General features: G+C 34.7%; 1 protein-coding gene across 9 annotated transcripts in view; it reads left to right on the forward strand.

The window, feature by feature from the left end:
* The window catches only part of MGAT4D (MGAT4 family member D), a 60,994-nt gene extending 42,881 nt beyond the window's left edge, over positions 1-18,113 (forward strand). For 5 of the 9 annotated variants that reach the window (XM_047856760.1, XM_047856764.1, XM_047856766.1 and 2 more), the window contains 5 exons: positions 751-831; positions 2,538-2,668; positions 6,769-6,876; positions 8,432-8,597; positions 17,086-18,113. In XM_047856760.1, the coding sequence (XP_047712716.1) occupies positions 751-831; positions 2,538-2,668; positions 6,769-6,876; positions 8,432-8,446 (335 nt within the window). In that variant the 3' untranslated portion in view covers positions 8,447-8,597; positions 17,086-18,113. The remainder of the gene's footprint in view (positions 1-750; positions 832-2,537; positions 2,669-6,768; positions 6,877-8,431; positions 8,598-17,085) is intronic. The other 4 variants (XM_047856762.1, XM_047856761.1, XM_047856763.1 and 1 more) reach the window with 4 other exon arrangements.
* Positions 18,114-21,190: the final 3,077 nt, after the last annotated feature.

Raw genomic sequence — 21,190 nt, forward strand, 5'->3', positions numbered from 1 at the left:
CCACCATGGAAGAATGCCTAAAATTGGGCCAATCGTGGGATTTAAAAAAAAAATTCTTTTATAAACTTTCTTTCTTCTTCCTTCCACTCTTTCTACCCTCCCTCCTATACTTTTTCTTTTGTTTGAACCTTGAGGTGGCAAGTTGAATTACCACCCTCATTCCATGGTGCATATCATCCTTGCTTTCATACAGGAGCCCTCTTTTACTTTGTTCTTTCATTTTATGCCCAGTCCCTACTCCCACTTCCTCCCACCCCCCAATAGGCTTCCATTCTAATATGTTCAAAGTGTACATATAGGGGCACCTAGGTGGCTCAGTCGGTGAACCGTCAGACCTCTGCTCAGGTCACGATCTCACAGTTTGTGAGTTCAAACCCCGCATCGGGCTCTATGCTGACAGCTCAGAGCCTGGAACCTGCTTCAGATTCTGTGACTCCCCTCTCTTTTCCCCTCCCCTGCTTGTGCTTTGTCTGTCTCTCGCTCTCGAAAATAAATAATAGACATTTTAAAATGTTTAGAACAAAGTATACATATAAATATGCTTATATTGGTGTTTATCATGTTTTTATCTGTTTAAAATTTACATAAATGGTGATGTGATAACCCTCTTCATGCCCCTTAACATTTTTGTCCTCAAAACTAGATTTTCAAACTGTCAACATGTTGATTTGTGTCAATTTAGTTTATTGTTTCTTACTGCTGTTGCATATGCCCCACATAATAATCCATTTGACTTCTCCGTCCTCAAAGCGGTCAACTTTGCTCCCAACTCTCTGCTGCCACAAAGAAATGAAGTGACATATTTTGTCCCCTGGATCAGGACCACTGAGGGTGAATATGACTGTGTCTCTAAGTCATGCCAGATTACTTTGCAGATTGGCTGTACAGTTTATAGTCCCCTAAGCAGTGCGTATGAGTTCCCACCTCCCCATATGCTTGACAACATGTGATTCTATTACATCATTTTTTATTTATTTATTTTTGCCATTGGGAGGAGTGTTAAGAATTTCTCTGATTGCTAGTGAAATCTGTTATTCATATACTTACTTGATAACTTTCTTTTCCATACTTTCTGTCAAGTATTGCAGAATCCAATTTTGAAACCCCAAAGGTTTATGCTCAGCTTTGATTTAAATACGAGGAAAAATTATAGGTAACAGCAATACCTGATAAGCTTGAAGAGGAAGTAATTTTGTTGATACATTACTGCGAAAATTTTAAATTTTTTGTATCTTTCTCACCAAAGCCCGGTGTGAGAAGGCTGGAGAGTATTCACATTCTGACCAAGAGCACACTGAACAAGGAGCATTGTATATGTAATCCTGAAGTCTTATTTAAGCTTAAGTTTACAACACCTTTGTTTTTTGTTGTTAGTGTTGTTATAAAACTAACAATTTTCTTACTCAATATTACCAAAAACATGAGTTTGCTAAATAGAATTTTACAGCATGCTGACAGCAGATAAGGAAGAGACAAATATTGATTCAACTATTTCCATCATTAAATCACTTACTTTGGTTACTATATAGAAACCAAAAAATTAAAATATAACTATACATTTGATTAAATAACTCATACAGATTCAACTCCTAGTAAAGAAAAGGAAGCATGATTACTTCCTACTATCATATTTATTAAATAGGTGTATTTTACACTATTTACTTTAACATTTACCTGAATCTTATACCTTCAACTTCATTTTAAAATCAAAAATGCAGTATATTAGAAGAAAGCAATTGGACCTAAGGAAATAGCCTACTTTAAAGTATAGCAAATCTTTAAGTATCACAAATATAAGATAGAAATAAAATTCTTATAAAATGAGGGGTGCCTGGGTGGCTCAGTCTGTTAAGCAGCTGACTTTGTCTCAGGTCATGATCTCGCGGTCCGTGAGTTCAAGCCCGCGTTGGGCTCTGTGCTGACAGCTCAGAGCCTGGAGCCTGCTTCTGTTTCTGTGTCTCCCTCTCTCCTGCCCCTCCCTCATTCGCGCTCTGTCTCTCTCTGCCTTTCAAAAATGAATGAATGTTAAAAAAAATTTTTTTTAATTCTTATAAAATGATGCTCAAATATTGAAATAATGCTATATTTTAATCAAAATTAAATACTAAACATAAAAAATGTGGTAGATGGATAAAGTTCTACAAAAGTCAGGTTATAGATCCGCTTCTACAAAATTAAGTAAAAATTATAGCTTCTGTACATTTCATTTTATGTATTTGTATCTTTCACAAGACTTAGAAATTGATCCTCATTGGTTATCAAAATTGGTTTCCTGAGGGTATTCACTATTCTAAACCTGCTTCACACTTCTCTCTCCCAGAAGTGGTAATCTGTAATACTTAAGCAGATATATTATTTTATTATCCTTAACTTCATGAATGCTTTAAGGATATACTTATATAAGGATATATTTAATTTTTAATGATTTTTTGGTCCTTTCTCTTGTTAATAGAATGAACAACTATATATAAGGGTTATTTTATAATATATGGTATAAACACTCGAGTTATTTGGATTTGTTTACTTTTTCTTCGTAGGAAAGCTATTTAAATCTGAGGACTTAACTGACTTTGTGCGTTTTTTTTTAATGTTCTACAAAGATAAACCCATAGATTTGCTTTTGGGGGACATTTTTCAGGTAAAGATGTGTAACCCAGGAGAGACTCCTGTGAGTATTTCTTTACTTTGTAAATACAAACTATTTTAGGAAAATACTATCTGTCTAATGTAATTCCCTGAAATTTGTTTACAGAACTAAACCTGATGAGTGCACTAGTTTTTAAGTTCTGGTATCCAGAATTTTTACTGACACTTATACCTACTACATCAAATAATGAGAGGCCACAAATTTAGTGAAAAGTGGAAGAAAAGTGACAAACAATAATAAAATGATAGATGCAAATTAAATATGTCAAAATATACCAGCTAAGAGATAGTTCATCAGAATGGATTAAAAAACACTATGCAATTATAGCTGTCTGTACTCAGTTAAAATATAATGAAATACATAGGTTAAAAGTAAAAGATGGAAAAATAAATACCTTGCAGACAATAACAAAAAGAAATTTGTACTAGCTATATTAATATCAAAGTAGACTTTGGTGCCAAAACCCAAAAAATTTGACCAGGGATCAAGAAAGATACTAAAAGAGTCAAATCACCAAGAAGATATAACAATCCTAAAAGTGTATGCATCTAATAAGAGAGACTCAAATACATGCAGCGAAAGATGACAGAATTAAAGAGAGAAATAGATTAGTCTACAAGTATAGTTGGAGACTTCAACACTCCTCTCTCAAGAACAGAACTGGTGCATAGAAAATCAGCAATGAGATAAAAGAATTGAACAACACCATCTACCATCTGGATTTAATTGATATTTAAAAAGCACTACGTCCAACAGCAATACAAAACACATTATTTAAAAATACACATGGGGGTGCGCCTGGGTGGCTCAGTCGGTTAAGCGGCCGACTTCAGCTCAGGTCATGATCTCACGGTCCGTGAGTTCGAGCCCCGCGGCGGGCTCTGTGCTGACAGCTCAGAGCCTGGGGCCTGTTTCAGATTCTGTGTCTCCCTCTCTCTGACCCTCCCCCATTCATGCTCTGTCTCTCTCTGTCTCAAAAATAAATAAACGTTAAAAAAAAATTAAAAAAAATAAAAATAAAAAAATAAAATACACATGGGGACTCCTGGGCGGCTCAATTGTTAAGCATCTGACCTCAGCTCAGGTCATGATCTTGTGATTCGTGAGTTCGAGCCCTGCATCAGGCTCTGTGCTGAAGTGCAGAGCCTCCTTGGGATTCTCTGTCTCCCTTTCTCTCTGCCCCTCCCCTGCTCGCTCTCTCTCTCAAAATAAATAAACATTTAAAAAGAAGAAATTAATAACCGAAAGATAACTGAAAATCTGCAAGCACTTGGAATTTAAACAATACACTCCTGAATAAACCATGAATGAAAGAGGAAGTCTCAAAGGAAATTAGAAAATACTTTGAATAGAATGAAATGAAAATACAACCTATCAAAATTTGTGAGATTCAGCTAAAGCACTGCTTAAGGAGAAATTTATCCTAGAAGAAATCTTTACCTTAGAAGAGAAGAAAGATTTTGCATTAATAATCTCAGCTTCCACTTTAAGAAACTAGAAATAGAGAATAAAATCAACCCAAATCAAGCAGAAGTAAGAAAATATTAGCTATGAAGTCAGAAAGCAACAAAATTGAAAACATAAAAGTAGTTCTTTGAAAAGAGCAAGAAAACCAACAAGAAGATTGACAAAGAAGACTCAAAAACAAATTATCAATAATAGAGACTATCATGATACATATGTATGAGTGTGTGTGTGTACTAACAAGATATGTAGATTATATGCTGAAAACCTAAAAATGCTGATGAAAGAAATAGACATACCATGATCATGGATTGGATGTGTGTAAATGTGATATGCAGATAGGTATGTATGTAAGCAAGATGTTTAGGTTGATATGTAGATGTTGGTATGTATATACGTACCTACCTACATATCAACCTAAACATCTTGCTTGATAAAAACATTATTTCAAAGTAGATCACCTATCTAAATATAAAAAAAACTTTAAAACCTTTAGAAGTGTAAAAAAATATCTTCAGGATCCAGGAGAAGAGTTCTTAGACATGATACTAAAACTATGATCCATTTTTTTAAATTACTAAATTAGATTTCATCAAATTCAAATCTTTTGTACTGTAAATTTTACTGTTAGAGGATAACATACCACAGACTATGAAGAAATATTTGTAAATTCCATATACAACAAGGACTTGTATTCACAATATATATAAAATTCCCAAAACTCAATAACAGGAAAATAACCCAATTAAAAAATAAGCACAACACTTGAGTAGACACTGCTAAGGTAGTTTCTCCCTTACTGCAATAAGCAATTAACTCAGCTTTCCTTTAGCAGAGCTAAAGGGGCATTTTGTGGGAAGCCAACATTTGATAATGCCATCTCATTGGAACTTCTATTAATAGCTTAGCAAATATTATCATATTTGCTGGTTTTTAACTCCTTAACTAATTTTATCTGACCTTAGTTTCAAATTAAATTAACTCTAGATTATTTAAATACTTTACAGTTATAAAAACAATCCTTTAATATAATACTTTCCTACATGTTTGTGCTGCGTAGAAATACATTTAAGTAAGCCTGCTGTTTAAAGATTGCAAAAATGCAATCTACCAAGTGGGAGAAGATATTTGCAAATAATATATCAGATAAAGGGTTAATATCCAAAATATATAAATAACTTATACAACTCAGCACCAAAAAACTCCCAACTAATCCGATTAAAGAATGGGCAGATAACGTGAATACTTTCCAAAGAAGCCATACAGATGACCAACAGACACATGAAAAGATGCTCAACATCACTCATTATTAGGGAAATGCAAATCAGAACCACAATGAAATAGCACCTCACACCTGTTCGAATGGCTAAAATAGAAAAGACAAGAAATAACATGTGTTGACAAGGATGTGGAGAAAAAGGAACCCTTGTGCACTATTGGTGGGAATGCAAATTGGTGAAGCCACTGTGGAAAACAGTATGGAGTCTCCTCAAAAAATTAAAAATAGAATTACCATATGACTTAGTAATTCCAATATTGGATATCTACCCAGAGAAAACAAAATACTAATTGGAAAAGATATATGCACCCCTGTGTTTATTGCAGCATTATTTACAATAGTCAAGATATGGAAGCAACCCAAGTATCCATCAACAGAGGAGTGGATAAAGGTGTGGTATATATACAATGGAAAATTACTCAGCCTTAAAAAAGAATGAAATCTTGCCATTTGCAACAACATGGGTGGACCTAGAGGGTATAATACTAAGTAAAATAAATCAGAGAAATACAAATACCATAATATTTTACTCATGGGGAATTTCAGAAACCAAACAAACGAAGAGATTGACAAACAGAACCTTAAATATAGAGAACAAACTGGTGGTTGCCAGAGCGGGAGGTGGGTGGGGAGATAGAAGAAATAGGTGAAGGGGATTAAGAGAACAGTTATCTTGATGAGCACTAAGAAATATATAGAATTGTTGAATCATTATATTGTGTACCTGAAATTGATACAACACTATGTTAATTATACTTGAATATATTGAGTATATAAATTTGAGATGGATTTTTATGAATTTTTAAGTATACAGTATGTAAAGTAATTCTCAGTGATCATAATAATTTCAAATGTTTGCTTGTAATATTAAGGGGTGGTTTCACAGGTCATCTTTCTTATTTTTATTTTTAATGAGATTAACCAAATCTTTTTTCTATAAAGCATAATATTGGTTGTTTTAATCATGTTTTTTTTTTCTACTTAATACATTGAGGGGGGTGTAACAGTGTAGGAATTAATTAATATGAAAAGACAAAGAATAATATAGTCTGAGAGAATGGATAGAAAAATAAAAAAAAATTCATTTATGTTGTTGAAATAACAAGAAGGGAGTGGAAAATTATAGTTGGTACAGCAGTAGCCTGATTTTCTATGACAGAGTTCAAGAAAATACAGGCTTTAACTAACACCTTTTTGTACCTCAACTTTTATTATTCTTATGAAGAAAAATCTAAGTAATAAAGTTTTATTTAATGTTTAAGTATTAAAATAGAACTCTGGCAAAAACTAATATAATACAGAATTCTTCCATCCATAAAAGCAATAAAAAGGAGTATTTGGGTTGTTACAGAAGATTATTGTTTCTCTTTTTCCCCAGGAAAAATGTGCAGAACGAAATAAGCAAATTCGTATTCGATATAAACCTTCTCTTTTCCAGCATGTGGGTATACAGTCGTCATTCTCTGGAAGAGAACAATATTCCAAAGTAAGATTTTGAAATGTTACTTGAGTAATATATAATGTCTTGTGAACTTATAAAATATTGTTTAGGAAAGGAGAGATGGAAACATGAGAGAGACTGTGAAATATGGTTGTTTAAACATAGTTCATCTTATGATAGCTATGTGTTGTGAAGAGCAATCATCTTTTCAAGACCCAAGTTGTCTGTCATGGTTAGAAAAATCTAGCCTATGTTAATTTCTTTGTCTTACTATTATGTAACAGCTGTGCAATTCAAGTAATGACTAAAAACATGTTTTAAAAATCATAGGGGCGCCTGGGTGGCGCAGTCGGTTAAGCGTCCGTCTTCAGCCAGGTCACGATCTCACGGTCCGTGAGTTCGAGCCCCGCGTCAGGCTCTGGGCTGATGGCTCCGAGCCTGGAGCCTGTTTCCGATTCTGTGTCTCCCTCTCTCTCTGCCCCTCCCCCGTTCATGCTCTGTCTCTCTCTGTCCCAAAAATAAAATAAGAAAAACGTTGAAAAAAAAAATCATAATATACTCACTATTTTAGTCTAATATTTAAAATTAGACAAGAATATTTCCAAATAAAATGTCCCTATTATTTAATTTAGATGTATCAACATTCTTATTTCAGATCACTATTTATTGTATCAACAAAAATTTGATTTTTTGGTATTGTTTGGTTTTTATCATTCTTAAATTTTCCATCATTTTTGGAAACAATGTTATTTATAATTGAATTAGCATCTTGGTAGGGTAGAAGAAGCAAAGACTTCAGAGTCAAAACACCTAGTTTTTAGTTATGGTGACCTATGTCCTCTGTGCTCTCTTCAGTCTGTAAGAAGTAGTTTAAATTCGATGATCCTTAAGATGTTTTCCACCTTTGAAATACTATTGACATCTCTCCCTTCATTTCTTCACACAACAAAGCAAATGATTGCTTTAATCTTTGGCAGTTGAAATGAGAGAAATGCACGTGCACATACTCTCATCATTTCATTCATTATTTATGATCAGCCCTCCTTCCACCTTTTCTACTCCTTATCTCTGTATATTTATTGTACTGAGTTCTTTGGAACACTGCCTGAAACATAGTGTGAATTTAGTAGATGTTAGCTATTAGCTATTATGCAAGGTGAAATTCTAGATTGAAAGTATTCATTAAGCAAAACAGACAAGTGTCTGGTATATTGAAAATTTATGAATCTGCCTGCAAAAAATAACACCATAAAAATACATAAAACATAGCTGCAGGTGATGCAGAAAGAAATTGGTCTATACCATTCTATTTGTTGGTGCTGTTATAATGGAACTCTTTTCTTCCATTGTATTTTTTTGCTTGATGAGCTGTTTTAACCTTACCTTTGTAAATTTACAACCGATTAAGTAGAATATTTATCTAATCACTCATATTTTAATGTTATAACCTAGCTTTTTACCTTTTTATACCTCACACCATGTAAAATAGAAATAAATAACAATTTAGTGACATGTCCAATGTGGATTGTATATATTTAAAATATATATTACTTTAATTATTATAATTACTTAATCATATTATTTTAAAATTTTCTAACAGGATATTTATTATTAGGAGTTTCATAATTCGAGTACCTTCTTTAAAAATGATCAGCATCAGTCTTTGGAAAAAATGACATAATGAGGATTAGTCTTAGTTCTCAACTTTCTTCATAGTGGCTAAGAGACTATCTCATATAAAAAATTAAGGCTTTGATAATATAGTGGTAAGTATAAAAATTGATATAAATATATAGAAAATTATCAGATATTTATTAGCCTTATTTTATAATCATATTTTGTGTGTTTTTAAAACTTTATACATATAACTTTCTGATATACTCTCTAATATTTTGTTTGAGAATAATGAGTATTTTCTTTTCCTTGTTATCATATACTGTACACATACAATGAATTTGGAGACAATAGATCTCAGTTTGAAGCTTCATTCTTATCAATAGATGCAACACTATGGATGAATCTCTAAAACACTGTGCTAAATGAAAAAAGCCAGATGCAAAAGACTATATACTCTGTGATTCAATGTGGAATTCTAGAAAAGGCAGATCCTGACATCTTATTATGATTTTAATTTGCATTTCTTTGATGGCAAATGATGTTGAGCATCTTTTCATGTACTAGCTGTATGTATGTATATATGTATGTGTGTGTGTGTGTGTGTGTATAATGAAATATAGATATTTACCAAATATGGATTTTAATGAAATGTAGTATATAGTTTTTGAAATGTCTGAGTATTTGCCCATTTAAAAAAGTGGGTTGTTCACCTGTTTACTTTTGTTTGTACATACATGGTCTCTGCTTATGACTTGCTCTTTCATTTTCTTAACAGTGCCTTTCAATGAATGAAAGACTTTCACCTTGATACAGGTCACTCCACCCAAACTTCACTCTGTCCATATAGTTATGTCATTGCTTAGTTCAGTATTCAATGATTTCATAACGAGAATATAAAACCTGTTTACACTTAAACTGCATGGTATGCTCTATTTTTCCTTTATTATGCAGCTTTTTTTGTTTTAAGTTTGCTTTATTTCAATGTACTTATCACTAATTCATCCTCAGATTCCTTGCAAATTATCTAAATCTGTTCCTGATGTATTGAAACATTTTAAAAATCATGGCTGAATGTTGAATATTGTTGAATGCTTTTCTGCATTTCTACTACTTCCTAACCTTGAAAAATCTCTCTCCTGCAGCCTCTGACCAGTTCTAGCATATATCTTAGGAACCAGGCAGTTGATTTTCCTGTTTTCTATATCTCAAATCCGTATCATTCTTGGTCAACTCATTTGTTTTAGTAAAGCACACTCCCCTCTTCCTGGTAATTTCTTGAGAAAGATTGTGTAGGAGGTAAATTCTTGGAAAAGTAAAACATCTTAAAATGACTGCAGTCTATCAAACTTAATTGTTAGGTTGGGTAGGCAAAGGATTCTGAATTCTGATTTTTTAAGGTATTCAAGACTGTAACTGATGAAAAGTAGTTAAAGCCATTCTAATTCCTGTTCCTTGGTATCAGACCAATCTTCCCATCCGTAGACCTTTAAAACTTTTCTTCTATTTGAGATTCTACAATTTCATGATGATAGGATAGGTCTATTTTTATCTATTGTGCTTAATATTTGGTAGGGCTTTTTAATATGAAAACTCATGTTTCGATTCTGGAAAATATTCAGAAATTATTTTGTTGATAAATTTCTCCCTCTGTTTTCTATGCTCTTTTTAAGGAACCCTATTTCAAATGTAAGATTCCTTAGATTGATGTTCTCTCTGTCTCTTACTTTCTCCTTCCTATTTTCTTTCTATTTGCTTCACTCTCTGAAAGTTTTTCTGAATTTTGCCTTATATCCTTTTTATGAGTGCTTTTTTTGTTTTCTTTTGTTTTTTGGGAAGCAGGGCAGTTTTCATTGATTGGTTGGTTTGGTTGTTTGTTTTTGCTATTGTAGCTTTAATGTCTGAAGAACTCCTTTTGTTCTCCTAATGTCATTGTCCTCTTTTATAACCCTTGGTTCTTATTTTATGATTGAAATACTTCTACTTAACCCTCTGAGGATTTTAATATTTTTAAAATATTTTTTAAGCTTCTTATTCCTGCATAGTTTCTATTTCCTCCAAGTTGGTTTGTTGTTGTTGTTGTTATTGTTGTTTTTGGTCTCTGTTCTTCAAGTTGAAGGATTTCCTCAGGTATGTAGTGATCATAGATTGTATGTTCAAAAGGAGAAAGGTGGTTGGAGGCCCTGAGCACATGGCTGAACCTGTCAGTTTCACTGTCTGGGGAGGAGTGGCTAGGCTCTTTCCCTAAGGAATCATCTGTTCGTGTCTCTAAGTTTTGCCTCATGGGCTAATTAAATTGCTAGAGAATCTGGGAGCCCAGTAGGCAAAGATAGTAGGGGTTTCGGTGTTCACTTTGTCAATATTCACTTATTTGTCTTGTTTATCATTGTTATCCTTACCCTGGTTTGAGTCTAGATACCCTATGTTTGCGTTTTCAGAGAATTACCCTTCAAGAGTGAAGAGAAGATCATCACTTCGCTCCATGGGGCGGAAGAGGGTATTTAGAGCTTCAACTACCTCAGACTTGCAAGCCAGTCTCACAGTTTTGCCCCATCTTCACCTCCATTTTTAGCAGTAGGGGGGTTTCTCTGCTGCAGATGGTACTTCTGTTTCCATACAGCTTTCACAGACCTCCATTCTGTTGCCATTGTTTCCCCTCCCATTCTGTTTGTAAGATCCTGTATTTTTAACTGACCCTGAAGGTTAAGTGTGACTTCTAGAAAGAGTGAAAGTAAATACTTGTGCCTGATTCACCGTCTTTATTAGGCAGCCTACTAGTTCATTCTTGAACTTTGACTCTTTGGCCTATTTGTTTTTTAACTTCCAAAAACAAAATTTTAATTTCCAGGACTTTCAGCTGATTCTTTTTATGTACACAGTACCCTTCCTATCTCTCAGAGACAATTAGTTACACTTAAACATTAGCACATTAGTATATGTGTAATTCGTTATTTTAACCACTTTCTATGCTTATTGTTAGTTCTGCATCATCGCCATCCTTCTCTCCATCTCCCCTGTTTCTCAGGAGAAAACTCATGCGGTACAGAATATCTTTCCCCACAAAGTGCCATGTTAGATTCTGTCAGTGAGAGATAGTCCCAGTAGATGTGGAAGACAGCAGAGAAGGTAACAGTTGCCTGCTGTGGACAGGAAATTGAGATCACACTTGCTGCCAGGCAGCTGAGATCATCTGCCGTGGTTTCCATATGACCCTCGTACTTCCAGATTTCCTGAACGTGCCTTCTTGACCTTTGCTCCCCCAATCCTTCCAACAATTGGGTTCACTTCCAGTTTGCTCCATCTACATTAAGTCTACTTCTTTATTCAGAATACCTCCAGTGGCATCTGTTTCCTTGACTGACCTCAGTTTTCCGCTGAATTGAGATTTTGTTTCCTGCTTGTTGAGACTCTCTGTTTGTTTCGTCTGTGAATGCTGACTCTGTTTTCTGTCGCCTTCCTCCACTATTGGTGGGAGGAATGGGGCAGTCTACTGCTGCTCCCTGTGCACACAAGCTTTTTTTCTGAGTAGGGAAGACCCTTCTTGCTTCTCCACTGGAAACACCCACACCCAGTGCCTCTGCTGGGGAATGGTCGTTTCTGATGTCTGCTGCTCTGCATAAGCACATATATTCCAACTGTGACTCTGCAGTTAACCCCAGGGCCCTTGCCTCTTCCCCTATATCCACTGTCTCTTGAGTTTGGGTCATCCTTAGAGCTACTCTCACCTTTTTAGTAGCTGGTGCCAGTGTGTTTTGGAATTTGAAATCCTCCCCTTCTCATCTGGTCTCATATGCTTTCCATCTGACACTCCCTCGGAATGATTTCTATGGATGGAAGGGTGTTCATGCAGAATTAACATTTGATACTTCAACAGTAAAAGGGGCACAATCTGCAACTATGTGAATGGAACTAGAGGGTATTAGGCTAAGCGAAATTAGTCAGTTGGAGAAAGACAAATATCATATGACTTCATTCATATGAGGACTTTAAGATACAAAACAGATGAACATAAGGGAAGGGAAGCAAAAATAATATAAAAACAGGGAGGGGGACAAAACATAAGAGACTCTTAAATATAGAGAACAGAGGGTTGCTGGAGGGGTTGTGGGAGGGAGGATGGGCTAAGTGGGTAAGGGGCATTAAGGAATGTACTCCTGAAATCATTATTGCACCATATGCTAACTAACTTGGATGTAAATTAAAAAATAAATAAAACTACTAATAAAAATCATCAAAATCTTAAAAAAAATAAAAATAAATTAAAAAGGCACATAGTATATAACCAAAAGTATGCATTATTTATATACATACCACTTCACCATGAAAATGTGGGTGCATTTCCATGAAGATAACCCTGCATTCTGTGAGTTCAATTAGACCTGCATCATGTTGTTTGTTTGTTTGTTTGTTTTATTTTTTTAGTGGGACTGAGGTCAGCAAAATTTGAAGAAGGTAGCGCAGGTAACAAATTTCCCAGGCAACTTCTTTATCTGTTACCCTCTCAGTCACCTGTCTTTCTAACAAGCTCCTTTCGGAAGGTCTCCCTTCTTTCCTGCAAGAACAGCAAGAGACCACCACCACCTCATTTTTTCCCTCCCACATTAGGAATTTGAAATGCCTTCAGCACCCTCCACTGCAACCAGATTTCCCTATCAAAAACAATTTCAGGGAAATCGGGAACTGTCCTTTTGCTAACATTTTTAGATATTTAAAATTAGGTGTTTCCAAACTGATGAAAGAGCTGCAGAATGGGTTACCCCTTCCATTTTCCAAAGGGTGCGTTTCAAAATGGAATAAAATTCAATCGTATCAGATTTTTAGCTTTGTTTATATTTATTAAGCAATATACATATATCCGGCTGAACATTAACAAAAAGAGCAACAATCCTCTGCATTTTCCCCATCCTTATCTGACTCACCAGAGGCAAGGACATTTAATCATTCTGGCTTAAATGCTTGGTAGTTTTCTTTATATTGCTAAATAATACACTTATGCTGCTAATTTTTATGTGTCCACATTATTTTTCCTGCAGTATAGATGAAAATTTAGATACTTATTCATTTTTATTATGTTTTAGTCAGTTTGGGCTGCCATAACAAAAAACAAAACACACGCACACAAAAAAAACACAAACTGGGTGGCTTAAACAACAGAAATTTATTTATCACATTTGTAGAAGCTGGGAAGTCCAAGATTAGGATGCCAGCATGGGGGCTTTTGGTGAGAGCCCACTTCCTGGTTTGTAGACAGCTGTCTTCTGACTATATCCTCACATGGCCAAGAGTAGAGAAAGGTCTGGTCTCTTTATCCCATTATAAAGGCACTAAAGTCATTCATGAACATTCCACCTTTTTGACCTAATTATCTCCCAAAGGCCAAAGGCTATATTTCCAAATACACTGAGGATTTAGGCTTCAACATACGAATTTGAGGAAGGAGATGCAAATATTCATTCAGTTGATGGGATATTATGACATTGATTATTTTGCCCCTTTCTTTTCTGAGTTTTCTTTTCTGAAAGAATAATCAAATATTAAGTTTACTGAATTGATCTTCTATATGTCATAGCTTTTATTTACTATGCTCTATCATTGGTTTTTCTATGCACTAGGTGGATTCCTTGACTAGCTTTTCTAATGAATGTTTATTTTTATTTTATTCCTTTTTCCCTAGCATCTACTTGTGTTGTGGATACAATTATTCTCAAATCTCAGAATACTATTAGATCTCTTTATGAAACATTTTTATTTTTTTTTAAGTTTATTTATTTATTTTGAGAGAGACAGAGAGAGTGCAGGAAGGAGACAGGCAGAGAGAGAGTGGGACAGAGAAGCCAAAGCAGGCTCTGTGCTGACAGCAGTGAGCCTGATGTGGTTCTTGAACTCACGAACCATGAGATCATACCCTGACCCGAAGTCAGATGCTTAACCTACTGAGCCATCCAAGTGCCCCTCATGAAACATTTTTAAAGTTCTCTTCTGCATTCTGAATGCGCTGTTTTTTCTGTGACCAGAAAAATCTGCTTGTCTATTTTGATCTGTCTGTTAGGTTACACACTTTCCTCAAATATTTAGTGATTCTTGGTTGTCTGGTGGCAAATATGGGTAATTTTAATTCCTCTCCCTCCCCACTCCTTTCCCCACACTGCATTTATCTTCATATTCCTTTATAAAATTGAAAGGAATGAGGCTTCCTGAGAGTTTTTGGTACATGGATAGAATTTGTTGGCTTATGGCCACCATAAGTCGGTTAAGCTCCGACTCCGGCTGAGGTCATGACCTTATGGTTCATGAATTCGAGCCCCTCTGCTGTCAGCACAGAGCCCACTTCAGATCCTCTGTCCCCAGCCCCACCCCTTTCACACGTGCGTACGTGCACTCTTGCACAATGAATAAACATTTAAAGAAAAAAACTCTGTTGTAGAGTATGTGGGTGACTAGGCTGTGATTGTTTTGTGTTGGAGTGTTTTTTTTCCATTTTTTGTTTTCCCAGTGGTTTGAGTGAAGGGGCACCAACATCGCAACCTATGTCCCAAAGAGCTTTGTTCTAGGACATAGGTTCACCCAGTACCTGCCCTAGTTGCTAGTTACATCTGGGTGGCTCATTCAGCTTTCCTTAGAGAAGACTATGTGTATCAGTTGCCTGGGGCGAAAAGGCCTTGCAGCTCTCCCATGCCCCTGACAACACTCCCCCTTCCTTCTTCAGGGTTAGCTCCACTTTGGCTTCCATCTTTCATCAAATTTGCCATCTCCATTCTAGCCCTGTGTTCCACATGCTGAAGTCACAGACTCCTCGGCTCCATTGTCAGGCCCCACTCTTCCATCAGATTTATGTCTCTCGTTAATTTGATTAAATGTCTCCTCAGCTGTGAGCCTCCTCTATTCTTTATGTCGTTTGGAATTACATCTTTTTCATTCATTTACTATCATTTCAGTGGGGTCTAGCTGTCCACTACCTAGAACCAAGAGTTTAGATACTACATTTCAACTTTTGTCAACTTTTCATTTTATTAAGTAAAATAAAATTTACATTCATGACCCCAGCAAGATAAATGTCACCCTCTTTTCTTTAACCAGGTCTAACATAGCAACACTTTAATATTCATTTCTTTAAGTCTTTTTAAAAAACTTCTATGTAAAATTTGTTCCTTAACCAGTTAAATTATATATTACACTTCTCACAAAACTTTTTAAAATGTAAGATAAATTTTCTATAGTTCATTAAGGAGAAAAATAGTTTGGTTTATTTCTATTCATCTAGCTAGTCGTTCAAAAATAATAATTTAATAAAAACATTTATCTTGGTGATGAATATTCTAAGTTTTAAATTTTTAAAAATTTTGCCTGCCATCAATTTAAATGTTCTTTATCATTTCATGTTCTACGTCTATAATAAACATAAAAGAGATTTAGAAACAACTAAAATATTTCTGTATGAATAATTTCTGAAAACTCAAATAAGATACTTAGTTTTTCTATTAGTTGGTAAGCAAGAGAATAGTGTGTTTTTATAATTTGCCAGCGCTGCATCCTACATGAAAAGGTATTTTTGTTTTACTGTGGCTCACTGAGCATAGGGCAAAGTGTTTCAATGTGTTGAAGTAGGGTTACCAAATAAGATACAGGATACTTAATTAACTTTGAATTTAGTTAAACAATCACTTTTTTTTTGTATGTGTGACCCATTTGTTTTATTGCTGTTGCTAAATCTACTAAGCCTCGTTGGAGGTGATGGAGGGAAAGGAAGTAGATAGATATCTCCCATCAAAATGCTTTAATTGAATTATTTGAGTTTATGCCTTTGACTTTTACTGAATAACAACATATGGCATATATGCATGTTTTTCAAGACTATTATTTAAAGTTTTGTTTTGTTTTTTTTTAATGTAAAGATACATGTGACAACTTTCTCTTAATTAGAAAAAGGATATTCTTTCCCAAGGAGTAATCATGATTTCTTTGGCCCATTGTGGGTATTTTTGTTCCCTTTGACTAATAAGAAATTCAAAGCTAATTTAATATGAAATGTAGTACTCATATTTTCTTGCATTCACAGCAAAATTTCTCCAGTTCTAATTTTATATTTAGTCTCTGATTTTCTTTCATATATTAGTGTTAAAAGATTATTATGTTTCAATTTTATGTTTATGTTTCAATCTTAAATCTTTCCTATATTTATTTATATTTTAAATTATAAAAATAAAGTGAATGTTTAAAGATATCTGGATATTGTCATATTAGGGACATCTGGCTGGCTCAGTAGAGCATGCAACTCTTAATCTCGGGGTTGTGAATTCGAGCCCCATGTTAGGTGTAGAGTTTATTTAAAAATATTTGTACCTTATCTATAACAGTTGGTTGGCTTTAGTGATAATCCCAGGTATCCCAGTGATGGAAATCTACTTTCAATAATTTTAACACCATGATGGTATTAAAATTGATATTGTCTAATACATCTTAAGAATCATGTATTTGCCAATTTAAATATTCTTCTCTACTTATAAGGTAAAAGAGTGGTCAAAAGGATAGAATAAAGAATGTTATCAAAATTTTTCATAAAAATAATTATATCCTTGTGAATTAATTAATTTCTATTTAATTAATTTTCTAGATACTATACATTTCTTGTTTTTATTTCAGAAAATATGAAGATAATAAGCATAACAAGAAAAATTCTGTAATACATTGGAACCTCAGAAAAGCCTGATTTCTCATGGCATCTTTCAGAAATTATAATAATGAAAATGCATAATTATATAGAAGAGAATTCAGAAATTAACACACTTGTAGTTTGAAAGTGTTAAGCTCCCTCTTATGTCAAGGAAAATTACAGTGTTTATTCATGATGTTTGTACCCTTACTATTATAATTTAATTAAAAAAATAGTAAAAGCAGGGAAGTTTTTGAAAATTGAGAAATGAATTTTGTTGACGTAGTTATGCTATCACATAATCTTAATAAATAGCTAATAGTTCACAAACTTGTCATGGACAGGTTCTGTGTAAATTTGTATATGTTCTTATCCATTTTGTTAGGACATCTAAAGAAAGCACAATTTAAGCCTGGGTCTGGCAGTGCCACAATATCTTCTTGTCTTTTAAATAAGTGCATTTAAAACTATAAACCTACCCCTAAAGTGCTGTTTGAACTGGTTTACCAACCTCTTGATATTTATGTATTCCGATAGTCATTCAGTTCTAAAAGATTTTGTAATTTCTCTTATTATTACTTTCTTAGCTCATGGGTTATTTGGGAGTGTTTTCTTTTTTTTTTTTTCTTCAAATATGTTGGTTTTTGCCATCTTTTACTGTTGATTTCTCATTTAATTACATTGTTCTTAGTGGATTTTTATCTGTGTGGTGAGATTTGAGAATTATTAAGAATGCTTATGTTTCATGTGAATTTGAAAAGAATGTATAGTGTCTGTAGACTCCCTTTTAAATATGTTGCATTCATTTGTTTCTTATAAATGTGCTTTGTGCTTTGAAAACGTCTTCTTAAATATTCCCAATTATTGGGTGCAGAATTCTCTTATATCAGGCTTTTTAATTTACTTATTCAGGTTTTTAAAATTCTTCCTAATTTTTGTCTGCTTGATTATCAGTTTCTTATAGGAGTCTATTAAACTCCACTATTCTTGTTATTCTGTTGAGTTTTATTTTATTTATTTTGAGAGATAATAAGAGATATTTCTTCTTCCTTCTTATTCATCAATAAAATATGAAAATTGTACTTCCTATTGTGTATTACCTATCCTTGAGTGCCAAAACTTTACATATTTACCTCAGTATGAACTGTGTCACATACCAACATATAAAAAGAATATGAAAGATGAACTGTTCACATGTGTCCATTTCAGTCTCTTCTTTTAGAAAAGAAGAAGCAACATGTCAAGTATATTTCAGTGAATCTGGGTTAGGGTGATTGGTGGGGGGAGAAGAAGAAAAGACATTATATGGATGTTACCTGTGGCAGATGCTAGAAGAAAAAAAAAAGAAGTTGAAGAGAAGCCTTAAAGATTCAACACAATAACTGTTGCCCTTAATGAAATGATTCCAGAACAGAGAATTTTGGCAGTCAACACAAAGCATTTCCAGAAAATGTTCATAGTGTAGCCAGGAGAGACACCCCCAGTTTCCATCCCCATCTCTTCTGCCCAGTTGCTGGATGTTTGGACCATTTCACTCCTCACCCATGGTCCCTGGACTGAGGTGTCTGAGAAAGGGGTGATTTGGAGAATCCCTGACACTCATCTGGGATATAGCAGAGCAAATAGCACTTATTGGCTGTTTTGGGCATTGTTTTATAACATTCATACTGATTTTGCTTTTAAAAGTCACTTTCCCTCAAGCATATGTATGAAAGCACATGATATATTTATGCCCTTGGCTCAATATAACAGATGAGTTTGTAGAAACCACATTCAGACAAATTTCTACTGAAATCTTTTTTTCCCCCCCTCAAACACTACTTTTGAAGTAAATAGAAGCTCTGCAAACTTTGGAGACATGATAGGTAAAATTCCCTTTTACAAAAAATTCAAGTATTGAGATAAGCTACCAACAACTCCACTATTTACCATTGAAGTAAACAGTAACATGGTAATATAACTAATATTAGCAGTAATAGTAAATGTGACTACACTCTTGGGGAGAGGGAGAGAGTTAACCCTCTACCAACATAGGTGTATAGAAGTATCTCAGGGTTTGTTGTACACTCTTAATATGGACCGTCCACCCTGTGGCAGAATTTCAGTAATTATCTGGGCAGGCATTTTCCTATGAAAACTAATTACATTTTTAGATGTTGTCTTATTAATAGCCAGTCATAGGCAACAAATTATGAGGAAGTTTATGTGAGCTGATAGGTTTTTGTTTTGCTGATACTAGTTTTCTTTCTAAAAGCCCAGATAAAATGAGGATTTCTTAGAATGCAGTTTACCAAAATTGATGTGAGTAGAGACAAAGTTTAAAAAAATTTTTTTAAAATACGAAATTTATTGTCCAATTGGTTTCCATACAACACCGAGTGCTCATCCCAATAGGTGCCCTCCTCAATGTCCATCAACCACTTTCCCCTCCCTCCCACCCCCCCATCAACCCTCAGTTTATTCTCAGTTTTTAAGAGTCTCTTATGGTTTGCCTCCCTCCCTCTCTAACTTTTTTTTTTTCCTTTCCCTCCCCCATGGTCTTCTGTTAAGTTTCTCAGGATCCACATAAGAGCGAAAACATATGGTATCTGTCTTTCTCTTTATGACTTATTTCACTTACATAACACTCTCCAGTTCCATCCACGTTGCTACAAAGGGCCATATTTCATTCTTTCTCATTGCCAAGTAGTATTCCATTGTGTATACAAATCACAATTTCTTTATCCATTCATCAGTTGATGGACATTTAGGCTGTTTCCATAATTTGGCTATTGTTGAGAGTGCTGCTATAAACATTGGGGTACAAGTGCCCCTATGCATCAGCACACCTGTATCCCTTGGGTAAATTCCTAGCAGTGCTATTTCTGGGTCAATGGGTAGATCTATTTTTAATTTTTTGAGGAACCTCCACACTGTTTTCCAGACCAGCTGCACCAGTTTGCATTGCCACCAACAGTGCAAGAGGGTTCCTGTTTCTCCACATCCTCTCCAGCATCTACAGGCTCCTGATTTGTTTATTTTAGCCACTCTGACTGGCATGGGGTGATATCTCAGTGTGGTTTTGATTTGTATTTCCCTGAGGAGCAGTGAGTTGAGCATCTTTTCATGTGCCTGTTGGCCATCTGGATGTCTTCTTTAGAGAAGTGTCTATTCATGTTTTCTGCCCATTTCTTCACTGGATTATTTGTTTTTCGGGTGTGGCATTTGGTGAGTTCCTTATAGATTTTGGATACTAGCCCTTTGTCCGATATGTCATTTGCAAATATCTTTTCCCATTCTGTCAGTTGCCTTTTAGTTTTGTTGATTGTTTCCTTTGCAGTGCAGAAGCTTTTTATCTTCATGAGGTCCCTATAGTTCATTTTTGCTTTTAATTCCCTTGCCTTTGGAGATGTGAGACAGAAAGTTTAAACCAATAAATTTTCATAGAAGAAACAGAAATTTATTGAGAAATTATAAGCACAAAGAGCCACCAGGCCCAGATGATTGCACAGGGGAACTTAACTAAACTCCTAGAAACCAGATAGTCCCAATGTTTTAACATTGTTTCAGAGTATGCAAATAAAGGAAAATTCACAAATTCTTTTAATGATGTAAGTATAACATGAATACCTGGTCCTAATAATGATAGCACAAAAAAGAAAACCACAGACCTATACCATTTATGACAACTGATGCAAAAATCTTAAATGCAATATTAGAAATAAATTCCCAAGCCACGTTAAGAAAACAACATACCATGACCTGGTTTTTTTAATACCAGAGGTGCAAAAATCTGGGTAGGATTCTTACTAATAGGTCTAAGGAGAAGAATCAAATGATTACCTCCATAGATGCTGAAAAAAGCCTTTGAAAAAAGGGAAGACCTATTTTCAATAAGAATATTGAACAAAATTGCAATGAATGGATACTTTCTTTTTTTTTTTTTTCAACGTTTATTTATTTTTGGGATAGAGAGACAGAGCATGAACGGGGGAGGGGCAGAGAGAGAGGGACACACAGAATCGGAAACAGGCTCCAGGCTCTGAGCCATCAGCCCAGAGCCCGACGCAGGGCTCGAACTCACAGAGCGTGAGATCGTGACCTGGCTGAAGTCGG

Source organism: Prionailurus viverrinus, chromosome B1, assembly GCF_022837055.1.
Source record: "Prionailurus viverrinus isolate Anna chromosome B1, UM_Priviv_1.0, whole genome shotgun sequence".
Taxonomy (NCBI): domain Eukaryota; kingdom Metazoa; phylum Chordata; class Mammalia; order Carnivora; family Felidae; genus Prionailurus; species Prionailurus viverrinus.